At 38.8% G+C, this 24,807-nt stretch overlaps 1 protein-coding gene across 1 annotated transcript in view; it reads right to left on the bottom strand.

Moving 5' to 3' along the window:
• Window positions 1-22,648, bottom strand: part of HSD17B12 (hydroxysteroid 17-beta dehydrogenase 12) — a 56,387-nt gene extending 33,739 nt beyond the window's left edge. The window contains exons 1-3 of the mRNA XM_026091832.1: window positions 22,577-22,648; window positions 18,634-18,709; window positions 2,383-2,493 (exon numbers count right to left, since the gene is read on the bottom strand). Coding sequence (XP_025947617.1) covers window positions 2,383-2,493; window positions 18,634-18,709; window positions 22,577-22,648 — 259 coding nt within the window. The remainder of the gene's footprint in view (window positions 1-2,382; window positions 2,494-18,633; window positions 18,710-22,576) is intronic.
• Between the last annotated feature and the right edge of the window lie 2,159 nt (window positions 22,649-24,807).

The following is a 24,807-nucleotide window of genomic DNA, read 5'->3' as shown; positions in this document are numbered from 1 at the left end:
AGTGATTTAAGAACAGCAAGAGAAAGATTTCCCACCTCTGCCTGTTTAACATATTGCTGTAGCTAGCACATGTTCGAAGTCACTGACAGATGCTGTTTTGAACACACAGCAAAACATTATGCAAACTCTTTTAGCCTTCATATGTGGGTGAGAAGAAGCTTCCAAATAAGAAGTTTACAAGGATTTCAATTTGTAAGTAATTTATATAGTTGCACAGAATCTAACTAATCAGAAGTTCAGTCTTGTGCAGTACATGTAAAGACTCGTGTCCAAATACAAGGTTAAATGATAATTAGTATAGATCATAAGCAACTATGCTACCAAAAATTCTCTATCGTTCTAGGTGAGACCAAAGGAATAAAACACACAGTAACCTAAGTACTTATCCAGTGTGGTGATGTTCTCATTTCAACCCAGATTTTCTCATGTAAAAGTGCAAAACACAGATTAGCAAAAGCTATATTCTGGGTTGCAACGAATGTTGCAGAATTTAAAATATAAGGCACTAAAACATGAAATTAATTGCCATAAAAAAAAAGTTACGATAACGTCTTTCTAGAGTAGCCATACTCTGTGTCGAGAAATGAAACTGTTTCAGTAATAGTTACAGCTGGGGAGAAAAACCAGTCTCAGGTACACTGATGATCTCAAGCACAAGATCTACTAAAATTGCCAACAAACATTCTGATTAATTAAAAAAAAGATTCTGTAAACTTGCATTGGCAATGGCTACAAGAAAAAGTGAAGGAACTCAGCAAGAGAATACACCACTCCAGAACATTTAGTTACTATTTTTACTATGTTTTTAGTCAAGGTGCTCATGCAAATAAAAGGCTCTGTTTGAGGAATGTGCTTGTTTTCCTACAGTAAGCTTAGACAAAGTTTCAAACCAATTCACTGCTCTAGTATCCACTTTGAGCAAGACTATAAAAGTCAGAATTGCATGATTCCATACATTCACTATAGCCTTATCATAGTCTAATAAAAACAGCTTTCAGTTTGGACATGCACCTCAGTAAAAAGATTGCTAGCATTTGAGTGATGCATTATTCTGTAGTAACTGCTATGTAACAGACAACTTTGAGTCTTACCTTTGAGTTGATTTTGACAGGACAGATTAGAACAAACATTAATTCTAATCTTTAAAGTTTCTTTGGAACTTATTTCCTTCAGAGATGAGTAAAACAAGACATCCACAGCTTTGTCATTAGTATTCTTTACCCAGAACACACTGTGGAGATGCATTTGCAGTTACTCCTCTTTTAGGTGGATTTGAATTTTTTTAGCAATTAAATACTGGACACCATGAGTTGCATGTACCAAAGTCTGTCAAAAAGTATTAGGGAACATTCTGGGCTTTATCCTCCAACCAAGTTATTTTTAAATTGAATTTTTGTACATACTATCTTCCTGGACATTATCTGTAGGCACAGTATAACAATAGCCACATAATAGCAACAAAACTGATATACTATCAAGGATTTACCACACTAATAATTTATAATAGCTTTTTTTTCCTCTTCCAAATATGCTTTTTAAAAACAGTTCCAGTCCCAATTAGTAACATGAGTTGTCTGGAGCAAGGACTTGACCAGATGACATACCTGTACACATCTGAACCGTAAGTCTTTATAAAATCTCAAATCTTATGTTCATCATCACAGGTTCTCACCCCTACATTAAGAAACTGTAGAAATAAAGGATATGCATAGCAATATGTGCTTCTAAGGAAAGAACCTGCAAACTGATAAGAAACTGCCTTTACTCTGCTGTTTAGGTAAGACTCAGATAAACTTCTGCTATGTCTAGTGTACCTAACTTATGCTAAGCAAGTTCTTAAATATCATTTCAATTCTACATTCTGTGAAGTAACTAGCTAGATCACCTTGCCTTTTCAAGGACTACCACAAAAAAGCCCTAACCTTCTGCAGTTTCATAAACCCTACTCAGACTTATTGTGCTACTAGTAGTAAAAGAACAGAGTTTACCAACATGAACAGAACACATTAAACTAAAAACTTCTGAAGCAAGAATCAGTGACTTGGTCCTATATCCTAATGATTAAACTTCAACAGCTGTATAATTAAGAGTTAGCAGCTCTCCCACAGGGCTCTACTGCTAAGCTGAAACTAAGTATCTGGAGCTTGCTTGGATTCTATGATGACATTAGGTCAGGTAACTGCGCATGCAGTCATGAGCAAAAAGGAGCTTTTAACAAGCCCAGAACACATCAAAAACATTCAACAGGCATCACAGCTCCTTTTAGTCAGGCAAACTACTAGCTTTCATGAGTTGGTTTCAATAAATTTCAATATGGGAAAAAGTTAGTTGGCATGTCAAGACAAAACCTCAGCATAAAAGATTGAGAGATCCGATACAAACCTAAAACACCAATCTCCAGGCCTTCCAGTCCCGCTTTGATTCTACCGTAAATATCTTCTCTTTCTCCAAAGTCTGCCACAATAACTTTTGTTTCCACTTTGTACTTCTCCTCTAGGGGAAAAAAAAAGTTTGAAATAGTTGAATTGCTATTCAAATGTTAAGGATATGTCTGCTGATATGGTTTAAAAAACAGTATTAAGTAGATAACACTATGCAGTAACATTTTTATTTCTGCAACATTAATCCTTAAATTTTTATATGAAACCACACAAAGTTTGCAACATTAAGCTACTTCTGTTGAGAACATACAAATTCTCAAATGATTCAGCCTATTTTGTTCATAAGGGACCATGAAGATGGCAAGAAAACAAGTTACACACATGTACACAGTGTCCAAGTACAACTTGACAAGAACTTTTTCTCCAGCTTAAGGAAAATGACAAATGAGTTGCTCCAGACCAACAAAAGCACGTCCTTATATTTTGAATATCCTGAGCATAAAGAACAAAGGGAACATATGGGTGAGCAGGAATAGCAGAGCTGCAAGTTTAATAGTTCCAAAACCACTCAAATATGTTGTCATCACCATCCTTAACAGGTCGGGAAAAATACATATAGGCAAATAAATTTTGAAATGAAAAAGTCAAGCAAGTATTAAGAATACCTCATATGAAGCATAATTCTGTTTCCATCAAGCTAGATTAATTACATTTATTTTAAATAAGTACAGTGTCTTCCCAGACTTCCGAAGAATGAAGCAGTAGGTTAACACTGAAGGTATTTCAGAGTTTTGTTGCACCTAACTGCTACCTTGGTGTTCCTTAAGGAAGCCGTATACATCTCAAGAATGATTTTACAGCATTTTACCCCCACGGCCATTCATAAAAGTAGTGTCAATTTAAAGGAAAAGAATCATTCACAAAAAGATTAGAAGCAGCCAGATTCCCATGATGCTCTTTTCCATTCAAGGAAAAGTAGCGACTCCCATGATTCTGTCATCCATTCATGCAGAAACATGAATCTCTTCAACTCCCTGGTTTGCTGGCTGCCTTGCCCCCCCTCCCCCCCCCAGCATCCCTAATGGCAGATGAAATTATTTCTCCTCCTTTCCCTCTCCCCACCCTCAACCTCCTCATCTCTCATGAACAGCTGCATTGTTTAAAAATCCCCTGAGAGATGTTGCTATGTCAAATGACGACGTAAATAGCATTAAGCCCCTACTGCAGCAGCGGTCTTGTGATCGCGTCAGAACAAAATCAAGTTCAACATTTTTTTTGAGGGGGGTGGTGGTGAGGGAAGTAGAAAGATTCTATTTTTGAACACAGCTGTTCTAATATTTAACATACACATTTGAATTCTTACAGGACATCAAATTTAAGGCAACATTATATCAAATACGTACAAGTGAACTGGGAGGGCAAAAACAACAAAGTAGAACATTTCTGCACTGATGCCATTTGCAACTGTTTTACAGTATCTGCAGCTGCCTCCACTGATATTCAGATGCTTTATGAAATCCATTTTTTTTTTTTTTTTTTTACAGGATTCCTCCCCTCCTCCAAATTGCTCAGTTTTTACCGGCCCCTTTAAACACAATACTCTTCATTAGGATCGTTGCAAATTTATCTAAGACTTTCTAAATCATTATAAAGATACAGAAAGAGGCAAGAAAAAAAAATCTTAAGACCTAATTCTATATATAGATAATCTGAAGTCCTCACACCATTTATGGTATAAGACCCATCTTTGAGCCTTCAGAAAGCCAGCTAAGAGCCATTACATTTAAACTAGTTAAACAATACACCTATCAAAACATGCAGCACCTCTGTGGACTGAGAGCAGGTAGTATAATAGATACAAAATATAAGAAGTAAGAGACTGTCTACCATATGGCCAGCAGATGTACTCTGTGCGATTGCTCACTTCAAACACTCAAGACTTTCTTGCCCGGCAGGATACCATGCACTGAACAAGCTCTACCTCCACATTTCCTGCCAGTGTTTAGGTATTACACAGCTCTGAGTAGCCCATACTCTGTCCCAGAGCCTGCAGTAGGAGGGATGACCATGTCATCAGGGGAAAGATGAGAAGATAACACAGAGCCATTTTATCAGATGTAAGTGACAATGCAAGCAAATAGCACTGAGTCCCTTCTGTCTAAGTCCCTGCTAGTACCCAGGGCACAAGGGCTGTTCTGCCCTGCATGAGCAATGGCAAAGGGAACTCCCTTGGTCCCAAGAAGGATCATGATGCTCTCAAACAGCCTAGAAAACAGTAGTGCACATCCCTTTCTCTGCCAAAAAGACTATGGGATGCAGTGGAATAGAGAAGCAGGCAGGCTTTTTCCTAAGCCAGGATATCTAGCAGTGACTAGACTCTGCCCTGTCCAAGAACAGAAAACCTGAAACTTCTTACTAGAGCTTTCAGCTTGAAGACCTTAAGGTACTCTGGAGTCGCAGGCAGTGAAGGAAGGATATCAAACCAACTTTTGCAGTCAAAAACTAGAAGATTTGAAATAGCTGATATTCTTATCCGCCAGTGTGTCCAGTGTTCTTGACGATATACTCTTGACAAGTGAATCTGATGATCTGTAATTGGAACTGGTACTTCAAATGCTTCTTAGCAGGGGGTTGAATATTGCACCACCATGTTATCAATAGCTCTGCAGCAGTCATCACCTACCCACTAGGTCTCAAAGTTGGAAAAAGTTCAGCAGGCTTCCTTAACATTTGCGAACTCCGACACACCAACGCACTGGTCATTATCTCCTTGCTCCATTTCTAAAAGTCTCAGGTAAAATCAGTACTGGCCCTACAAGTAAATTCAACCTAAATTTCCACTTGACCAGCTAATTTACAGGGCCTGTACTCACCTTAGCCAAGATTCCTAGTAATTTAGCAAGAGAACAACTTAGTGCAACAGGAGTTTGTTGRTCTAATAAGAGATGACATGATCTTCCGCAATTTCCTTCACAAGTCATCTAAACATTCTTCCATTGGGGAAATAAGCTGTCGTCCGCAAGCAAAGCCCTTACAAAACATCTTTGCAGCTGTGAGAAGGCTGAATGAACTAACAGTCAGAATAGTGATGAAGCAGGGTCTGAGTAGAGATGATATTGAGGAGAGACCCTATGAGAAGAAGTGCATCCAGGATCAAGAGATGCAAATCCACCTTCTATCATGATTCCCGGGAATCATTTCTGTATGCCTATCATTTACTGTCTTCATTTATAACACTTAGACTTTAGAGGAGCCTATAAAAGAGGGAGTGATCTGAATCCAACCTCCTGTTTTGCTGGAAGTATGATGGGCTGTTCCCACTGTGTTCTTGGAAACAGCTACACCTGCATTTCAAAGAATGCATCAACCAGATGAAGGGCTCTAACAACAAGATCATTGCAGAGGTGACCACAGCAGACTGATTCCACAGAGCAGGCTAGCAACAAGGAGAGGGCCCAGCTCTCACCACTGAGATATCAAATAGCAGACTAGGCTTGTGGGGCCAATCTCTTTAGCAGATATCAAAATAGACCTTTAAACAGTCAAACTAGCACAACCAGCCAAAATGTCACTTGCATTCCTAACAATATGAAGCCTTATACTAATGTCACATTTCAGAGACTTTGCCGACCAAATCTAAGAGTCCTAAGCTAGGAGCCAAGGACCAAGGAACCAGCAGAGAAGAATGTTAGAGACAACACTAAAATAAGCAAGGTTTGAAACAAGCACAGCCCTGAAGGACCAAAGTTAAGATGATCCTCTTCTGGATCATTACAAGTCTTTTCTCTACTTGGTACCAAAGCCCAAAATGAACCTGCAAGTTTCATCAGCTAGTGATACTCCTAGATAGGAAACTGGCAGTACAGCATACTCTAGGCAAAGGACTTATGGAAAGTACTTCTTGGACATGTGCATCTTCCTCAGACAAAGCAAGCATCTGTTATTTGGATCAGAGGATGATATAGATGTTGTACAAGACAAAAAGGCAAAACACTTCTGTAGAAGATACTGAGAAAGTTTCTTTAAAAGATGCAGATAGTAACCCAAGAACACAGTCAGACTGCACCAGAGGCATCACCCAGGCCAGTACCCAGAGAAAAACAGCTGTAATGCAAACAAATAAGGCAGAATACAAGATACACATTAGAAGAGGAGATAACAAAACTAGAAAAAGTGCCACTTTTTGCACAAGTGGTAAAGAACTGTCCTCCAGAGGCATGTTCCATTCTGTGCATTCCTACACAAGATAGGACTGCAGAAAAAGTGTGCTTTTTAATCACAAGCTCTTCATATATACGCCACCAGAAATACAAACATTTTTATGGATAATCACTCAGAGAAAACACTATGTTAGGTATCCTCAGCAAGAGGACTCCTAATAGTGTCTCTAACATCGTTAGGGTACCACTACTCAAAATATACAAAGACACTTAAGCAGTCATTCTAGGTCAGTCCAAAGGTCTGTCTAAGCAAATATTCAGTTTTCTGTGGCAAATACCGAGAGAAAGAGTATAAGAGAATAAGGAAAGTGCATAGCAATATTTCCTTAATTTATTATCCCAAGCTCCAACAGTTTGTTACTCGGAAGTTTCCTGAGCTAGAGGTGTCTATCCGATGGCCTTTAACAGATCCTTCTTATGATTTTTGTATAATTACTTCAAACCTTTTCAAACTTTCAGCACTAACAGCACCCCACAGTTACCAGTTCCACTTTGCTTTTGAACCTGCCACAAGCTGAACTGACCAAATTTCAAATCAGTGTATCCAGATTCATACCAATTGCTCCATATAATAGTAAGTTTTTGATTCACTATTTCTTCCTCAGTCATACCTCACAATTATATTTTCTTTTCCATCCCTGTCACTATGAATTGATAGTGCATTGATAATTGGTTGCTATCTCTAAAGTAGCAACTTATTTTCATTACTTCACAATTCTGAGCCAGAGGACACCCAGACAGACGTTAAAATTTTCTTCTGTTCATCTTCAAGCCTTTTCAATTCCCTATGTCAGACTTCCTGGAGGCATCTTCTAGATTTTTCAAGAAGCTGAACCTGCCCCTTTCTGCTTTTAAAAATCTTACCCCTAACAAATTTCACAAGCTTAGGGAAGGTGGAAAGGAGATGGCAAATACAAGAGCCACATATATCTCCCATTTTCCTTCTAAGGGGTCCCCACTACGATAAACAATTCAAATACACTTACTCTTTAGAAAGTAGTGATGCATTACGCTGTGTCCAGATACTAATACTCTTCCTAAAAATCATGTTTCTAATTTTTATTCTGCCTAAAGTCCATGGAAGTTCTAGCAAACAAAAGTTTGATTAGACTGTTTGATATTTTAAAATTGGAAAGCAAATTGGCAAGTTCAGGATGTTCATTAAAAGGAAAATCATGTAAGAATACATGATTTAAGTCATCAATATTTCATAGAAAAATAATATCTACTCTTATGCAGATGTGACATTACTGTTTACTCAAAGGCATGGTAACTGCAAGAATGAAGACTGTTAAAGAGTAGATTTCAGTCTAAGAGGCCCAGAGGAGATCCCCAGTTTACCTTATGATGGAAGCAGTACCTCTAGGTGCAATATGAAGTTAGTTTCTAGGTAGTAAGATCAGAGGTCAAAGATACTGCAGTGGTAAGCAGGGGGAGCACTACCCAAGGAAGAAAGACTGATGGCACTAGCAACCACGAGTCACAGCAAGCAGGCAGAAATGAAGCTCGCAGGACTGAGGCAGCAGAGAACTGAAGACAGAAGGTCAGAGAAAGGGTAACTCGGTGGCACCAGCAGCATCCTGAGCAACAGGTGAACAGACAAAACATTTACCCGATTTCTCATCTATAAAATGGCTAGTTGCAACCTTACTAAGTGAAAGAAAAGCCGCATCTATGTTTAATTAAATCCAAAGGCCAGACAGAGGTCCGACTTTCAGAAAACTTATCTAGTCTCTCGCTATGCAAAAGAAACACTAATCTAAGTGATTAAGTAACCTAGGGCAACCTTTGCTACTGAAAAACACTCAGGCACAAAATGGTGCCATACACCTGGAGCCCCAAGAAGAATCAAGTTACAATAATAAAGTTCGAAACTACAGTGAGCTGCATCCTAAATGAGGACTACAGGAGAATGGGAAAGTGGCTAAAAGCTAAACTTCAAGAGACTTGCAAATAATTCAAAGTATCAGCCCCCCTGAACTGAAATCTTGGTTGACAGGCTAAATGATAAAGAAATTAAGTTTTCACACACAGAAGAAGGTTTTTCCCCCCACCCCACTCCCCAGCCCCAGAGGAGTAGCCTGGTATATGTAGATGCAAATGCAAAAAGACTCTTGGCTGGTGGTCAAGAGAAGCAGCTTAGTTCACCTAACAAAAACATGCAACAACCTCAGTCTTAATGGGGATCTGTCATAAAAAACCTTGCTGGGAAACAGGAAAACTAGAAGACCACTACTCCTAACCAAATAATGTTTGTACTTGCACTGCCTGTTTCAAAGCAGTCAGCTAGACCAGCTTGCATTTATGCTGGGTATGTTGAAACAAATCCAGCCAACTTCAAAATAAAGAGGTTTGTGATTGATCATGAGATCCACCTTGTAAGTAACCACTGGGAGTGGTTATTTCAAGCTCAGGAAAAGTACATTAAAAACGCTAACGAGAACTGAATCAGCTCATCCGTTTACATTCAGAGCCCGATATGAATACTGTCACCACAGTGATACGGTATAAAGCAACTGCTTGCAGAAACATAAAAGAAGCTTCCTTGGTCTTTGGTTTCAGGATGGCCAGAGATAAAAGCAAAACAGTAGCAGAAGGAAAAGCAAAATAGCTTTCCACCCTTCAGCATACTGGAAGGAAACACTTGGTTAAGAAAAAGTAAGGATTTAACTACATCCACAAATAAAGACCTCATCTTTCCAATAGCACTGCAGTGGAAAGACTCACTCTAGCCCAGTATCTACTCGCTAGAAATGGTAATAGAATTTGTAAACTTTCAATAAATTGGAAGAAGCTGAGAGATGAAAGCAAGACCTGAAAAACTCCTGCTTTTGAGTACTGTATCTGTAGATCGACAGGGCAGATACGAAGAATTTAAGAGTATATAGTGGCTGCAAATAGCTCTGCGAACTTTTTCAATAGAAGGGGAGAGCCATCCATTTTGGGAATATGCCCAATTTGGGACTTTCAGAGTTTAGAGAAGTAGCATACTGGATGTCTTGTATGCATGGAATCCATTTTCCAGAAGCACCAAGTACTTTTAGACTTGTGAGAGCAGATTTTATTATACCCTGATGTTACTCAGCCATATAGAAGCACCTTAAGGTGGGTGTAATCAGTTCGGTATAACAAGAACTAGTTTTTTCTGATCATTTTGTAGAGAGCTAAGAGTAGAAGAAATTAGCTTTTCCTTACAGCAGAATAGAGACCAGCTGTTAACTAAGGATCTAAGCTAATCAAAGACTAAGATATTCAGAAAGACATGTACAACAGGATACAAAAGTCAGCCGCAGCAAGATATAGAAGTACCAGAGAACTGCACTGACACCTGTCTGAAATAAGAGCAGAAACCTTAAAGAACTTGGAACATTCTTCAGGAATTGTATCAGGATAGCATAAGCAGCGCAATAGATGGAGAGAATAGATGGAGAGAAGCTCATGAAGAGCAAAGTCTCTGGAATCTGTCACCACATGTATTTTGCTTACATTTCAATTACCACGTCCACAGAGAGAAATGCTGCATGCCTAAAAGGTTGACCTTTGAGAAGAGGCTAGATTTTTAGCTGTATCAGTACTTGTCCTGAATGACTGGATGATGCTTTTCATTCCTGTGAAAGCAGAAACAAGACACTGGGGTCTAGAGTAGGACAGAAGATAAGGGAGAGTCAGTGCTGAACCCCTAAGGGATGCCAAGCAACAGAGACCTGTGCAGGAGAAAGCAAGTGTTCAAAAGGGGAGTGAACACACAGCAACAGGTATGGTGGTATTCTTATTAGGACACCTAAGTTGCAGGCATTTCTATAAAACTCTGAAGCAGAGTACTGGTAACCTAAGAAATAAACAAAAGTTGAAATAAATTGGAGCTGATAGAAAGTTCAGTTTGTGCTCATTTTGCAACAGAAGGCTCCATGTAGGAACATCATAGTGTATCAGTTTCAGCCTGTTCAGCATAATGATTGCATGGCTACCTACAATTTAACAGAATTTCCTATATTAAAATACATTTTTAAAAGCATGTGTGCATGTATACATTTGGTTAAGCACTACAGAATAACTCAGGTTTCATTTCATGCTATTACACATGCAACATTGCTAGGGAATTYCTTATATATTACACCGGCTGCTCGTAACTTCATAGATACAGTTTACAAAAACAGTGAGTAGTTCAAAAATCTAATCACATGAGACTGTAGTACAGGAAAAAAAAGCCAGAGCTTAAAGTGTTAGTATTCTGTTAAAGAGCTTTAACCTTCGGAATACACACACACACACACGTGTGTGTGTGTATATCAGAAGAATCAATCAATAAGCCCATTCACCCAAATATTATGCTCAATATTGTAAGCTTTCCTAGATGTGTTCTAATTACAAAGCTAACTAAAAATACAAAATCAAGCAGCCTATAAAAACAGCTGCACATGCAAACAGCCAGGGTGGTAGGGGTGTGGGGGGGCGAACAGCCAAATCATCACAATGTTTTCAAACATCAACATTATTTCAGTTCATCAACTCAAGCAAGTCTTCTCATTAGGTACACCCCTTATCCACACGCTCTGGAACAGGACTGTGAGGAAGGCATGAAAGACTTTTCAACAAGCACTGCAAGCGTGACCATCATGCAGGCCAGTGCTACTTCTACCAACAGCATGCTTGCTTTGAGGGTAGGCATGGTTCCTCACTGCTAGCCCAAAACATTCACTACATCTAAACTTTTAGAAGAAATTTTCTAGGACACAATCACAAATCGGTTCAAAGAAAATGCAATATGAGGTATATTATGTAATAGACAATACCACAAATTTTAATTCCTTCTCTCTGGTTTCCTTGCCTTTATTTTCAGCTGCCCCTCCAAAACTTTTTTTTTTTGATCTTCATTGCTGCTACCAGATATTATTTAGCATGAAGAAAGCTATTTTTAGTTTACTAAGTCATTTTAGGGAGGCCATATGGACTAGAAGTTATAATTTCCAATACTTCCTATGACCTCTAATTTCTCTTAACATCATTATTGCCTGATTGTGTATACATGGTATGTATACAAATTTAGGCCAGAATTTTTAAGGCTGTTTTGTGCAAGTGAAAGACTAAATTCCCTACTCCACCACTGTTAGAAGTAATAGGAACAACAAAAAAGTTTTCAGATTTTTTTTTTCAGTTTATCAGAGTAAATCCCAGAATGCCATGGAGAATTACTTAAGAATGAGACACTTATAAACAAACAAAAATATCAAGTTAATGATTAATAAAATGTCTCATACCCATACTCTCAAATCATTTTAAAGACATTTAAGTCAGCCACTCCACATAAGGCAAAACAAAAAAAGAAATAAGCTTCTTCGCTATTCAGTAATATTTGTTAGGTCCCTAATAGTTTCATCTGGATTTGGCATCCATAGAAAAGTGTCTGCTGTAGTCAAAGGACTGGCATTTAAACACTCAATTTTCAGTGTTCTCCAAAGTGTAACTTGCAGGGAAGAGATGCAGTTAGTCAAATGCTTGCATAAAATACACAGTATAGTCTAGTACCCGATTCAACACTGGAAGTGCTGCACATGCTTAAGAATTACCTAGCAAGCATACTTATGTTAGTTGTACCATTTTTAAAATTTAGTATTTTTCATATTCATAATTCTTTTTTAAAAGGATCTATAGTGAAAACTGGATCAACTGAGTTTTTTTTTCTATGAACTATTAATTAGCATTAATGATTATCCTCACCACAACATATTCCTGAAAACATAAAAGTGATTATCAACATTTCCTTAGCAGAGAAGTCTATTGTAGTTTTTTAAGCCTTCTGACAGAGTAAAAAGGGTTTGGTGTAATGAAACTTAGCTTGCTAAAAGATGACAAGAGACTAAAATATATATATGTAAAGTGAAACATGGAATCACAGAAGTCCTAAAAGGAAGACAGCCCTATTTAGATCATTCGGTCCTTTCCTTGTGCTAGGGAGACTGCTCCCTGCAGAGCCTCTTGAAGGGCCTAATTTTAAGTCTATCAAACAGAGTTTCCACCAATTACCTTAAACTAGATTTGCAAAACAGACTTTCACTCAGTGAAAACAGTATTCATTCCTCATGTAATACTCAGTTTACCTTATGCTGAAAGTGATAAGCAATACATTGCAGCTTCATGTTAACACAAGGTGGTCTGATCACCTGGAGATGAGCACAAGAGCTCTTACTTTTGCCATTCAAAAGCATATGTTGCAAACAGGGTTTTAGCAGAAACAGCTACTAAGTTTCTGTGTATTAAAGAAAATGCAGCCTATTCCCCCTACTCAACTATAATCAAGTGGGGGCAAAGTTACCTAAACTTTCATGAGGATGACTAATTTCTAATTCTTCAGTTCAGATTTCAGACATACTGAACAAGTCATCCACCCCATTGATCCAACTATCTAGTGTGGCAAACATTAAGACTCGGACACCTCTAGGACACAGGTATTCCTGAACCTATAGACACAATGTGGAAGATGCTACTTCTGATACAATTTACTTTCAGAATAGAAACCCAAAGCACCTAATTTATATTTAACTAATCTTTACATATTTTCTTTTTCTGGAATTCATGGGCTTGCAAGCTATCAACAAAACATAATAAATACTGCATAGGAACACTGTCTTGGGCAGGAGGGGTCATAGTAAGCACACTTCCAACTCTTCTTTCTTGAAGAGGCCAACTAGGTCTCATCATGCGTGAAAAATCACCATCTATCAGAAGTTGCCAGATCAGTGTCTCATAACTGCTCTAGTATGCGGCCAATACCATCCAAGAGAAATCCATGGGAAACTCTTAACTTCATCCAAGGTAAATTTTAAGTCAAAAAGACCAAGAGCTCATTTTGAATCAAAGATCCTGATACTACAACTCTATGCAAAGGGTGACTTCAGTGCATCAAAACAAATCCAAAATATTTGAAGCCATTTTGTCAAGTCCAAGAAACACAGGGAGATTTAAAGTATGTCAATCTCTACCTGGCTCAGATGGAAGGCTGCAAATACATTAATTTACCTTGAAATAGATCACAAAAGGTCAAAATAGCTGCCAGATATAGTTAGTCTTCAAGTTAAGCTCAGAAAAGTGAACCCTGTCATTTCTGTGCAAGAAAAGCAAGATGATGACAACCTGTTCCTCACCGTGTTTGCCTGCATTACAACCTCTTTCTTCTATTAAATTCATATAGTTCTACCCAGTGGCTCTGAGATGCCAGGAGGATTTAAGTTATCTTCCTTCGAGGGGTGGTGGGGAGAGAATGTGACTGGAAGGACAGAAATCAAGAGGCAAAGTACACCAGTGTAGATGCAGTTGAGCTACAGTCTGGAAAAAACTTATGCAGAGGACAGATTTGCCAGGATGGGTCATTGGCTATTTGTGTCAGTAGAAAACAATAGCAGCTCAGGCAGAAGCACAGTTATCAGCATCAAGTCTGCTTCAAAAAGCTATCAGGAATTTTGTCACCAAGAAAGAAAAAGGCKATAGGACCCATCTGCCTAGCAAATGGAGAAGGAATGCTTCTGTTTTTGGCACCACATCTCATTGCTTTCCTGTGTTTACTAGCAATCACATCAAAAGTAGCGAGATCACAATAGATAAAGTCCAAATATGACAACTATCACTTTATGATGTAGCTGAAAGCCTTAGGAATCCAGAGTACTTCAAGATGAAACTAATCACAAAGTGGCTTTAGGAATACTACAAGCCAAGCTCAGGTCACTTATTAGAAGCAGGTAGTCAACTAGCACAGTTTTAAATTTTAAGAAAAAGGTAGTTTTTACAGAGATGTAGCAGAATGTAAATAAGTTAATTCTAGAAATTAGCAAGTTGAAGTAAAAAACCAAAGTTTTGGACATTAATTCTTAAACGATAGAGACATAATGTGTCCCAGTCAGACCATCATTTGTGAGATTATGTTGGAAAATCTTGAATTCTTCAGTCCAAAGACAATTTCTTTGGAGCTAATCCTATCACCTGGGTCTATGTAATACTAACATCCACCCATCTGAAAGAACCAGATGGGGGTTATTTATTTTAAATAAAAATATTTACATAGTAACTGACAAGTTCAAAGTTTCCTGTGCTGCATTTACTGCAGAACACTACTAATCTGCAAGTGACTGTCTTCTCTTGCCTCCTCACAGCCCATGCGCAACTACCACCTGTCCAGCAAGGCCACCAACTAAGAACACGTACAGATACCAAATCCTTCTTTTGTCAAAAAACTGTCAGTTTCCCTACAGGCAAACTCTTTAAAGTGTTTTCCCTGCTTGACTGTTTTTCACTACATCCTTGACATTTCAGCCCCCAAGAGATGAGTTTCTACAGCTCATTTCTTCCCAAGACTACTCACAACATACCTATTAGCACAAGTGCAATAACTGAAGCTTTTTTCTAGCAAACCCAAGACTCTTGAACCATCCTCTGCTACTGAGCACCTTAGGATCTCTTGTACCATATTAATTATGAAATACAGCAAATCAGGGAAGCTGTAATTTAGGAAGTTCTAGATGCATATTAGAATAAAATCTGCTACAGTCACATTACACAGTGTTTGGAGGACTGTATCCATTCACAGAAGGTAAGTTCATTCATCTGAGTCTTCATAAACCTGTGAGAGTGTCCGATCCTGTAGTACAACAGACATTTTTTAAAAGGGGCTGGAACGCTGATGTATTGTGAACTGAAGTGGACCAAGTGGACCAAATATATAGTGAAACTAGTAAGTCAATATTAGCATATAAAATCGTGATTAAAAGATCAAACTTGTTCCCATAGAAACCTATCTAGCTCCATGCAAAAGTGGACTATGTTCACTGAAGAGGAAATTCAAAATTTTGTCGTCTTCATTCTGTGGCCCAAGCCCTATTTCTTAGAAAAAAAAAAAAAAAAAAAAAAAGCAGTATTTCCTTTTTGTGGCAAGTCCTACAGCACCTAAATATTCTGCAGATGAAATCAGCTTCACAAAATCCATGTAAAAAACTTCCAGGGTTTCTTGTTAAGCTTTTAACTACTTGTAATTACATTCACTAATTCTGGTTGCTCAAACTCAGCAACAAGTTCAGAATACCTGGCTTTCTTGTCAACATTGTTAATTCAGTGTAGAGTGTACACACACAAAAGAAAAAATCACACCCAGGTCAGCTGGTATTCAACATTCAGAGAGATTTACACTATCGGTACTTCCTCTATGATAGCAGTTATGCCACTTGCATTTTGTACACAGTTATCACTCCTAACAAATATATTGTAGGAGCACAAGATAGGATTCTTCTGAACAGAGTGAATGCACCCAATTATCAAGTATCCTCTCACTATTTGTGCCAGAGAGCATCTATACCTTCACCAACAGGAGCAGGACTCTGATCAGTGAAAATGAGGTAGGAACAGAAAGCCTAAATGGCTCACCCAACTCAAAGAACTGGAATTATTCAGAGTTAAATAGCCATTCTTCCATAAAGCAATTAACAGTCATTGCCTGAGACAAGCAAGCCCAGGTCTATTTTAAGAACAAATGTGGGACCACCGTAAGAAAGAATTTAAAGCTACCTTAGGAGCCTCCAATGGAAACACCTAAGTTGTCACAGCCTTAGCTCCCAACAATCGCCCATGTTAGATATGGTAACATTTGGACAGACTGCAGAGACCACATGGGCCCGAATACAAGAAACAATTCTGTCCAGCTAAAACCTAGCAGGAGGTGAAAGCAAAACTCACTTAGAGTTGCTTGATTATGCAGACTATCCTAATCCTTTAGCATATGCCACAATGAACAAGGTATACATTTCAGTAGCTCAGTGTTGTCAAAAGAATGTACTGAAAACCCAGTATGAGTCATCTCATTTTACTTAGTAGAAGAATGATTTAGGAAAGAAAGTAGAAATGTCTGGATGAGGCCTAACAGGAATTATGTACTACAGGCTGCCCTACATAGGTTACAGGTTTGGGATTTGGGGTTTTTTGTTTTTTGTTTTGTTTTGTTTTTGTAAACTGAAATGCTCTTCTAGCAGCTATCGTTCAAGTGCTGAAAGCTCAAAGCAGTAGATTCATCTGCCTTGTCAGCATCATGTATAAGTCCCAAGGAGGAGGAGATTTCCAGACTGGTACAGAGAGGGTTATGACCACTTTCAGGAAGGTTGTCACTTCAGGCCATAAGAAAGTGTCTGATTCTAGAACGAGACATTTGTAGATATTTCCATCTGTTACAATTTTACTTAAGATATCTCTATGTTGTAGTAAGAAATGTTGACTGAATATACCTACATACACAGTAAATTACCATACAGTTATTGCAGTTCACCAAAAAGACCATGTTGCTGCAACTTCATTATATATTTGCAAGAAGCTTCAGTATTTACTCAGGTTACTAGCGCAGTGGTACCTGTACTGCTGCATTTTCACTACTGTGACTGTGCTGACTATATTAAAGCATCACAGGTATGTCCAGACATATCGCAAAGGCATCCTTCAATTCTGTGTCAGCATATTAATGAGCAATGCAAAATTACTTCAAAATTAGCTGAAGGTAGAAGAGCTTAATGCCATCTCTGCTTAAGAAGGCTGCCCTCTACCACATACATATACAGGTAGAAAGAAAAAGATTTGTCTGGACAATAGTTTTGTATGTCATCAGAACCTATAACTGTACTACATTGCACTATTTTTTTTTCTTCTCTCTCAGAACACTAAAATCAGATGCAGAGACATTTCAGCCAAAAGACAGAAGCATATGACCTCTTTCAGTAAAAGAGTTAAGCAAGCTGAACTCCCTGAGCCTGCATTTTAATCATCATTATATTAGCTAACAAGCCCATTGCAACTTAGCATAGGACAATTTGTTGAGGTTTTGACTTGCAGATCATACTTCAAAGTAGTTCCACTAACAAATTTAATAAAAATTGCTGCAAAGCCAAGCCAAAATAATAGTTATGATCGAGGAGAGCAGCTCATACAATTATCTGTATTAGGTACACAAACCATTTTAGGTAAGTCTAAGCAAGACAAGGAAGGGTAATAGAGAAGTGTAATCTTGAAGGTTCCCTTACTCAGTATCATTATGCAGAGAAACCTGCTTTACAGTACATGGCTCCCACTTCTGCTTATCATAAACTCTACACACAAGACTACATGTCTCACTTTATCTTGACATACTCTGCATAAACTAATAACTTCACATTAAATCTGCTTAAATAAGAGATAGGAATTCTTGTGCATTATGGTTGTAGCCTATTCCGGTTGGAATATCATCTGTCAGCATGAAACACGAGAAATCTCTTTTCCCCAACTGACCCTGTACAAATATCCATTTTACATTTGTRCTTGGAATACTTAAGTTATTCCCTTATTTTTGTATTATAACCATTTACTACATGCTTACTGAAAAGCAATCCCAAATACAGGTTCTTAAAACACATTAATTCATTCCCTGTATTCCTACAACTATCTACACTGTCACCTTAGGAGAACTTACAACTGATCTTCAAGTAGCTTATCCATGCAAAACAAAACCAAAAAAAGAGGGCGGGGGGGGGGGAGGAGAGGACTGACCCACAATAAATTTGTATACTTGATGATACAATGAGTAACAAAGAACATGCTCTGAACAACTTCAAGTTCCAAAGAAACCACCCTTCTGGTCCAAGCCCAAGAATCAAACCTGCTGGAAGCTGAGAGAGTATTCAGGGCAAATAATTACACATTTCCCTCTTTATTACATTTTTAGATATCTGCTATTGGGATAGCTGGTATTTTGGTCTGATATGGTAAGCTGTTCTTATTTAAGAATGGAATACAAACTTCTAAAACTGGTGCAGAATTAAACCCTATTGTTCTCAGAAATTAGACAAGCACATCCATAAAATTGATCAGCAAGGCCTTCTTCTACCTACATGTCTGTTAGATTTGCACTGTGCACAAGAATAAATTTTTAAAATTCAAGCTGTATATATTAGCACATATGAAATTCACATGCAATTACATTCATTTATATATAAGCATACATATGAAGTTTAGAGAAGAAGTTTTCAACTCACTTATTTCACTGGCAACCTGGTCTAGTTTTTCTTTTGACCTACTGATTAGGGCCACCTTCATTCCACGTCTTGCTAACTGAAACAGAACAAAACAGGAGGAGACATAAGGAGTCATAAATAACAGCTTCCAAGTTAACATTAAAGGAATTCATAATTTGTCAAACATTATAACAAGCTGCAATTGACCAGCAGGTTTGAAAAATTACAATTTGAAATAGAGATATGAAGGGGAAAACTAGGACAAGTACTTGCATGCTACTTCTTACTTGATTTCCTTCACACCAAATACACCATCTTAACCACACTTATAAAAAAAGAAAGCCAACAGCAGATTTTACAAAACTTTTGAAACACAATGCTGCAAGTCAGAGCAAAAAAGTTATATAAGCATAATTAAGTTTAAAGAGTTCAGTTAAGATATCCATTGTCACTCAAATAGCTGTGCTGTACAGTCACCCTAGCACTCAAGCCTTCCTTCTTTTAGCAGTTTATTCAGGAAGGATTCAGGCTCCACCTTTACTTTGTACTAATCATGGGCAAAAAGGTTAATTTACTCATGCAGTTCTTTTAGGGAAGGTATTCATATAACTTAAGCTGTCATCACAGCATATCCTGGTCATCAAAACTAGACCTACCTCTGCAGATTTGTAACATGATCTAACAATCCTGTGTCTGCAGGAAGACAGCTAGATATCTGAATTACTCAGCAATGAAAACAATCTTTGTGACTGTTTTAAGTGCCTGTTCCAGTGAAAGGTAAAAAGAATACATCCACTTGACATCTACAGTGTATAGTGACACTGCCCTTCAGACACTTAATACCTACATACAAAAAAATGTGCAGGTTAATTCACTGTTCCAATAAAACTCACTCACAGCCTTAGGAAGCAGATGGGATTGCATCTTAAAGGACATCTAAAAAAACCACAGTATGGGAACTATCCTGAAGCACCTGAATCTCATCTACCTTTCTAGCAGAAGTTATACAAATCAAGAAAGCTTCTTTCACAAAGAAGCACAATGAATTTCAGTCACTAGAGTTCAAAGGTTATACGTCCCATAAGGGCCATATCACAAGGTTTGCATTCCACTGGCATAGGTGATGTCTAAGCAGAAGTAATATCATACTATCTCTCTCACAAGCTTAAAATGAGGTTTGATGAAATTGAAGATACCTGCAACAGGAATTACTAACTACTACCAAGTTCAAGCTTATGGGTAACTTAAACTTTCAGCTCAAGAATATCATCTAGTATTATGAGGATGATGGTCTAAAGGGATGAACATATCCACCTTCAGATAAGCATCTAGCTCACTTCAACAGCTAATATTTTCTCTTACTGAAAGAAATTCTTTACTTCCTAGATGGAGAGCTAGCTAACATCCAAGCTGGCTGACTTAATTCAGCCAAGAGAGGACAAGCAAGATCATGGGTAAATTTCAATATACCTTGCACAGCAGCAGACTTGGTCTTTGGAAGGGAAAGAGAGGAGAAGATGAAGGAGGAGTTAACATAGCCTGATCCCATTCCATGGGATCAAGAAGGCTAAGGCAGAAAATTTACCTGAAAGTATCTCTATTTGTAACACTGAGGACAACCTGATGATAATCTCCTCACAGGTCTGAAATATCTGAGATGGTCCCACCAGCGTGTTCAGCAATCCTGATAGAAAAGACTATTGCCAAGAAAATGATACACCTCACATCTAAGTCTCAGAAACAGTCTGCTTACTGAAAAAAGAGATGTTGCACCAACATGACTAAGTGATCAGTCTTCACTGCATATGACCAACATGGGAGGCCCCATGGGGCAGAAAAGCCCTGAAGATGTTCCTTAAGGGTAGATGTTATAAACCGTTGACATGCAGTTTGCTTGCTTTCAGCAATCAGAAGCTTTGGGGGCTGATTGTTTAAGTGGGTACTTCACCTTTACAGAAAAGTATCCAACTATACATTGTCTCAAAAACAAAAGTAGTAAAGCCATGCCAGCGCATGCAGTTAGTGAACCCTCACCCATATTTAGAGGGTCTTCGCCACAGGAAGGACCTTGGGAGAAACTAATGCTATGTTCGCATTGAAAGAATGCACTCTGGGAAGTGCATCTGAAGTCTGGAAACGGAAACAAACTTGCAAGAGGAATTTTCTAAGTACAGAGCATGCAGAAACGTAAGCATGGTCAAAAAAGGAAGGTAACCCAACATAGCAGAGTAATACCAGGGAATCCACGAACAAGTAATATTCTTTCATCACTTATCAATGACGATGTCAAACTTTTGAAGAGGAGACTGCATTTCTCACTTAAACTCTTCCAGGCAGAAGGAGGTAATCTGCATGATTATGATCACAGCCATGAATGCCCAAGCAGCTGTATGTCAGTGGCATTTTTACTACACTGAAGGGAATCCCTAGTAGAAAGTTGAGACTCTGCTGGCAGTCTTATGAACACATCCCTAGAGTTAACTGAAAGATTTTTAGAAGTCTTCTCAGTTATTCCATGACCCTGCATTCACACCTGACTTCAAGTTCTTCATCCAACTAAACTGTCAAGGGATAAAATGTGTTTTAATCTATAGCCTGAGAATGAGGATTTGTACCCTCTGGGTGCTTATTTCTTGATGCCTACAGCAACTACCGGCAAAGAAGCTGAATGAGTCAGTGTTTCTCAGCCAGACCTCATACTTATGATCAGCTTTTCTAATACGGTATACAGGGGTCTGCCAGAAGCACATAGTCTTGTTCTAAGGTGGCCTCTTTCTCAGAGGCACCAGCAGAACAAAGAAAGTTGTGGTTTGGCTAACACAATCTAACATATAAAGTCTAGGTTACATTAAACAGTAGTTTCAGGCAAGGGGGGGGGGGGGAGAAGATACACACACACACACACACACACACACACACACACCAAAAAACCCACACACCCAAAGCCTTCTTGATCTGTAGGGAAACTAATCTCCCATGACATTGAGGGGGTGTCTTTCACATTAGAGGACTTCCTCCCAATAGTACTATGCCCTGGGCACAGTGACTTCATTCTACTTGCTCTAGGCAGTTAAGTGTTGCATAATTTGCTTCAGTGCCATGTAACTGGGATATTTGGCATGTACAAGCTTTCAGCTCCATGCAAGAATCAGGTGCTCTTGACATCAAGCTTATTCACCTCCACTGCCACCTCCCTTATATGCTGATCCAGGGGCACAAGGTGTTATTTTCTACATAGCACAAGGGGCAGGGGGAGATCCCTGCAGGGATACAGGGGAAATCCAAAGGGTAAAGCCAACCCTTAAAAGAGGGTAATCTCCCTGTGGTCTCTGCAGAACGAAAAATTCTAGAAAAAGGGAATCTCTTACAGCTGATCTCTTCACACAGTCATAATGGTGCTTCAGAGAACACCCCAAATGATCACAGACAGGTTCACTTCAATACTAATGCTAGAGCTGGAAGTTATTTTTGCTGTAAATTGTTGTAGTCAGCACTATTTGTCATGATGTTCCCTAGGCTTATAGGCTGAAGCACCCCATATTAACAGGCGTTTTCTGTCTTAAGCAATGCATTCCAGTCCCACATTTGGAGCCCACATATCCAGAGCAAAAATACAGTAAAAAAGGCAAAACCCAGGCTTCAGAAACTTCCTAGGCAGCAGGCTATAACAGGGTATAATTCCAAAAGAAAACCCCAAGGGTTGGGAAAGGGAAATAATTCTTTAAGAGTTAAAATTAAAAAGACTACGTAAAGGCTGAAGAGAGAAGGCAAATAAAGGAAACAAAGGAAAAAGGATATGCTCTTAGCTGGTCACCTGCATAGGGACAAGGCAAGAGACATCCTTCTTCACATGTATCTATGTTAAGATAAGGTGAGAGGATATGGCCCGATGCTTTACAGAGATAAGACAGCATGCCATCTTGCCAAGGATCCAGGTAGAGTCCCAAGGGATAAGAATTCTTACCTCTTCTGCATAGGCTTTTCCAATCCCATCAGTAGCTCCTGTGACCACTAAAAAAGACAGACACGTGTACATTAGTTGCTTCATCAAAATAACTGTAATGAATGTTCATTAGTAGGCTATTAAGGTACCCAAGCCAGACAAGAGACACTCTGGAATGGGTGTGTAACCTCCAATTTCACTAAGGCTTTTAGAGAGCTCACTAAAACCTTTCCATATGTAAGAAAGGTGAGGAAGAGAAGGAATTAGGAGCCTACTTAATTGTTATTTCAAGAGATAAGTTTAGCTCCTCTTCTCATGCCAGTTTTCTAACCCACTATGCTTCTTCAAAAGCTTTGCAGGCTAAGAGGGACTTCCAAAATCATTTATCTGAAAAAGCTCAGTTATGACTATTAAAACAAGTCTCAACTTAGTTTTAAGTACATAGTAAAATAAGCCCATAAGTATCCTAAAGCCCATAAGTATCTAATAAAACAAACATTTTAGAATGGGGCAACAGGTCTCAAACCAGAAGGATGTTTAACTACTTTCCAGTAGTTTCCAGATCCCTCTCTAACCACCGTACCTACCAGCAGCAAGTATAACTTGTTTGTGATACAGCCATCAGTAGGAAGCTGGGCTTCTAGAGCTTAAACTTTCCACCTGTCAATGACGAGGACCTGTGTCAAGCCTTAAGTCTTTCTAGGATTCTTCTTCACATGCTGAAGAACTTGAGTGACTCAACATGTCATTAATTTGACAGATTATTCCAGGGCTCTCACCACACCAGCAGCTGATCATCTCAGTTTGCTCACTAAAGAGTAATCCCTCCATCCAGAATCTGCTTCTCCAACTACTTTCTAAGCAAGCACATTCAGCACCATTCCTGTTTTCTCTCAGCTCTTCTCTTCCATCAAATCCAGTTTCTGCTCTTCAACATCCCTATTCATTTAGCTGTCATTCATCTGTCTCTGCAAGTGGCTACAGAACATACTGGATTTTTCTGTCGGTTGCCCTCACAGTCAGGTTAGAGCAGCTTGTTTTGTGCCTCCACTGCTTACCTCTGAACCTAGACATGCTTTAAATAATTGGACTTGTTTAATATTTCAGAAAACTGAGCATTGGAGCAATACTCCTGGTTCAGGTCAAGCTTCACCTCAGTGACACTGCACAGCTGACTGAGGTGTTGTCCAGCACTGAAACTCAGTGATAACCTTCCTTCAGGGCACCAGAAGGAGACATGTTTGCAGATGATTTGATTAGTCATTGCTTGCAGATCACCCATAACAGCTGGCATGCAAGCAGCAGCCAGAACACTTTTGTTTGAGTAATAACAGCTAGGAAATGTTTTGAGGTAGCCATTTCAGTTTCTATGACTGCTAGCTATAAATAAGTGGACATTACAGCAAGTGGTGAGGCTGCCAATGAAGGTCCTATTCTGAGTTGAATACTGGTCAGACAACAGTGCAGTGGCATGCTAAGGATGAGGGATCTGTGTATTGCCCTGACTGAAGCTAGATATACAGTTGACCATATATGCGGGTACATACATACACATCTACCCATTCCCTGGTTTCAAAGTTTATCTGCAAGATGTCAGAGCTCCAATGTGGCAAGGATATGCATGGCAAAGTTTGATATCTGTCATAAAAAAAGCTGATATCCTTGCTGCAGGTATGTCTGTCAAGTATATAAAATAAGTTTTGTAAAAAAATTACTAGCTGTACTGTAGCATACTAACACGTATTGCATACATATGATGCCACAGCAAGTAAACCAAGTACTAGCTGTTGCATTGTTAACCCCAGTGATTTAGAAAGCCATGTGCCTGTGTTGCAGGGTTTTTTGCTGGTTGTTGTCCAACAACAATTAGGGAAGTGTGAGCAACAGTTTTGCTATAGAATCAAATCCATAGTTAGAAAGATCAAGGTCCAAGTGATGGAAAGAGGTGGACCATGGGGAGAAATCAAGAATACGTTCACAGGTGCCCACTTGCCTGCAACCAGACTTGTATCAATACCGTTATCCATCTAGCCAGAGGGCATTACAGTCCTGCAAGATGGTGCCATCCCTTTAGCTCAAGGATTAACAAGTTTCAACAAAATAATAAACAAAAACAAAGAGAAGAGAAAACATGTACCAGTGCCATTCCCTGTTATGCTGACAACAACTGGACATATTCTAAGATGACCCAATCTGGAAAACATTCAGTTTCAGTGACTCTTAGAAGCAGGTTACTCCTTTCATCCTAATTA

Source organism: Apteryx rowi, unplaced genomic scaffold (assembly GCF_003343035.1).
Source record: "Apteryx rowi isolate R43461 unplaced genomic scaffold, aptRow1 scaffold_122, whole genome shotgun sequence".
NCBI lineage: Eukaryota > Metazoa > Chordata > Aves > Apterygiformes > Apterygidae > Apteryx > Apteryx rowi.
Note: the sequence above shows the minus strand (reverse complement) of the source record. Positions and strands in the feature narration are given on the sequence as shown.